We start from the raw sequence: 2,043 nt of genomic DNA, 5'->3' as shown, positions 1-2,043 counted from the left end.
GCCGCGGGCTCGCAGGACTCGCTGCTGGACAGCGGTGGCCGGGGCCGGGGTGGCGCTCGCGCGGTCCCCGCCAGCGCTTTGGAACACGAGCTGCGAGTAGTCTCCCCGGTGTTCCTGCAGCTGCCCAGCTACGAGGAGGTGAAGTACCTGCCCACCTACGAGGAGTCCATGCGGCTGCAGCAGCTCAGCCCCGGAGAGGTCGTGCTGCCCGTTTCGGTGCTGGGCGTCCCGGAGCCCGACGGCGAGGGACGATTCCCGCTCATATGAGCTAGCTGCAGAGCGTTCGAGGACCGCGCGGACTGGGCGGACTGTGGGCGCCCGCTGCAGACGCCAACTGCCTAGAACCTGCCGGGTACACCGGCCTACTCGCTTGTGGCCGGTGGACTGGACTAGGATCACCCTCAACCCTCTCTTCCGCGGGACCTGAAGTTTGTCCACATTTCATTAGGTTCAGGAGGACGCTGGGCACGAGCGGTGGCTGTGGGGACCGAGCGCGAGCGCATCTCAGTAGGATACCTACCCCGTCCCAGTCTGGGCTAGGGCTGTGCTCACTTCAAGTGCCTGTGTCCCGAATCCTAACGCTTGAGCCTTGAGTGCTTGGGAGGAGGGGGAGGGAGGCTGTACCACTAGGTTCCTTCTCCCCTGGACAAGTCGGGATCTTCCAAGGGGTCGGGGAGCCGCCCGGCGAGTGCACCGGGACACAGCGGCGCGGCTGGGAGCACCTGGCTACCACCGAAGCCCCTCCTTGAGGAGAAGCCCCCAAACCCTTTGTTGTCTACCTAGTCTGCATAGGCACAGCTGAGGGGTCACACTTGGTGGGGTGGGGTGGGGGGACGACCGTGGTTTCCGGTAGTGACTGTACCTACTCAAGATTAGCAATTACGTATCTCCAAGACGGTGTTTATAACAAGGTACAATTGAACTTTTGATTTTTCGGTAACTGAGAAGATATTTATATTTATTTGGCTTTTATTTTTATAGTTCTACCATGTATTGAACGCTTCAGGATAGTATTTCTGCAGCTGATAACAAGATAATCTTTACCGCCTTCATTTAGGTCAGGAAATTCTCCACACTTTGTTACAATTAAATAAAATGCTGGACATTATTTTATTTAAAATGGGGTAAAAAGAAGCATGGTCAAATGAGAAAACATGTGACAAAAACATGAAGGATATCTTATTTTCACTATTTGAGAAGAATATATTTTATTTTTAGTACTGTGGCATAATATATAACCTTTTATATTAACCATACATGGTGTAATCTGTGTCTTCATTATATCATTCACTACATATTATATGTAAAAAGTGACTGATACATGTATGCATCCACATGAAGCATGATGCTATGCACTTCCCCCTTCATTATGCCTTTGGAATCCATTCCACCACATGATACAAGCCTAAGAACTTGATGTGACCTCTAACTTTTGTTTAAAGCCATATTTGTGCTTTGAGGTACCACAGGAGTCAGTCAACCTATCTTAAGAAAAAAATAAGTGTCACTGTATCAGTTCTAAAATTCTATGAACCCTCTTTAAAGTGAATGGTGGTATGAAATATCTTAAAATGCTTTGTGTATACTGTATTAGCCAGTCCTTTATGTACAACATGCATATTACATACCATTCTAATGAACACAGTTTATGGTTCTTATGAAAGGAAAGGAGCTTTCTGTGCTTGGAGAACGATGAGTGTTAAATTAAGAGAGCTTATACACTTGGACCTCACACATGTGTAGAGAAACATTGTTCTTTTGATTGAAAATCCTCAAAAATCTTAAACTATCTGAATTGTATTAGAAGAAAATGATTTGGTGGCTTTAAAGTTTTTCAAGCTGTTTGAAAAAGGTTGACAGTTCTCAGAATCTTAAAGTGTCTGAATTGTAATAAAATAGCTTGGTCTAAACTAAAAGCTAATGACCTTGTCATAAAGAAAAAATCATTTGAAGTGTATTAAAACAGAAAAACATGAAAATCTTTCTCTGTACAAATTGTATCGATGTGTGACTGGATGGTAGGATATTAAAATATGAAATGTG

General features: G+C 45.9%; 1 protein-coding gene across 1 annotated transcript in view; it reads left to right on the top strand.

Annotated features, from left to right (window-relative positions):
* Positions 1–2,043, top strand: part of LOC101625856 (chromosome unknown open reading frame, human C3orf80) — a 2,965-nt gene extending 922 nt beyond the window's left edge. The window contains exon 2 of the mRNA XM_004682479.2: positions 2–2,043. Within this exon, the coding sequence (XP_004682536.1) occupies positions 2–267 (266 nt within the window). The 3' untranslated portion in view covers positions 268–2,043. The remainder of the gene's footprint in view (position 1) is intronic.

Source organism: Condylura cristata, unplaced genomic scaffold (genome assembly GCF_000260355.1).
Source record: "Condylura cristata isolate star-nosed mole 26May11 unplaced genomic scaffold, ConCri1.0 scaffold00014, whole genome shotgun sequence".
Taxonomy (NCBI): domain Eukaryota; kingdom Metazoa; phylum Chordata; class Mammalia; order Eulipotyphla; family Talpidae; genus Condylura; species Condylura cristata.
This window is presented reverse-complemented; position numbering and strand designations above follow the sequence as displayed.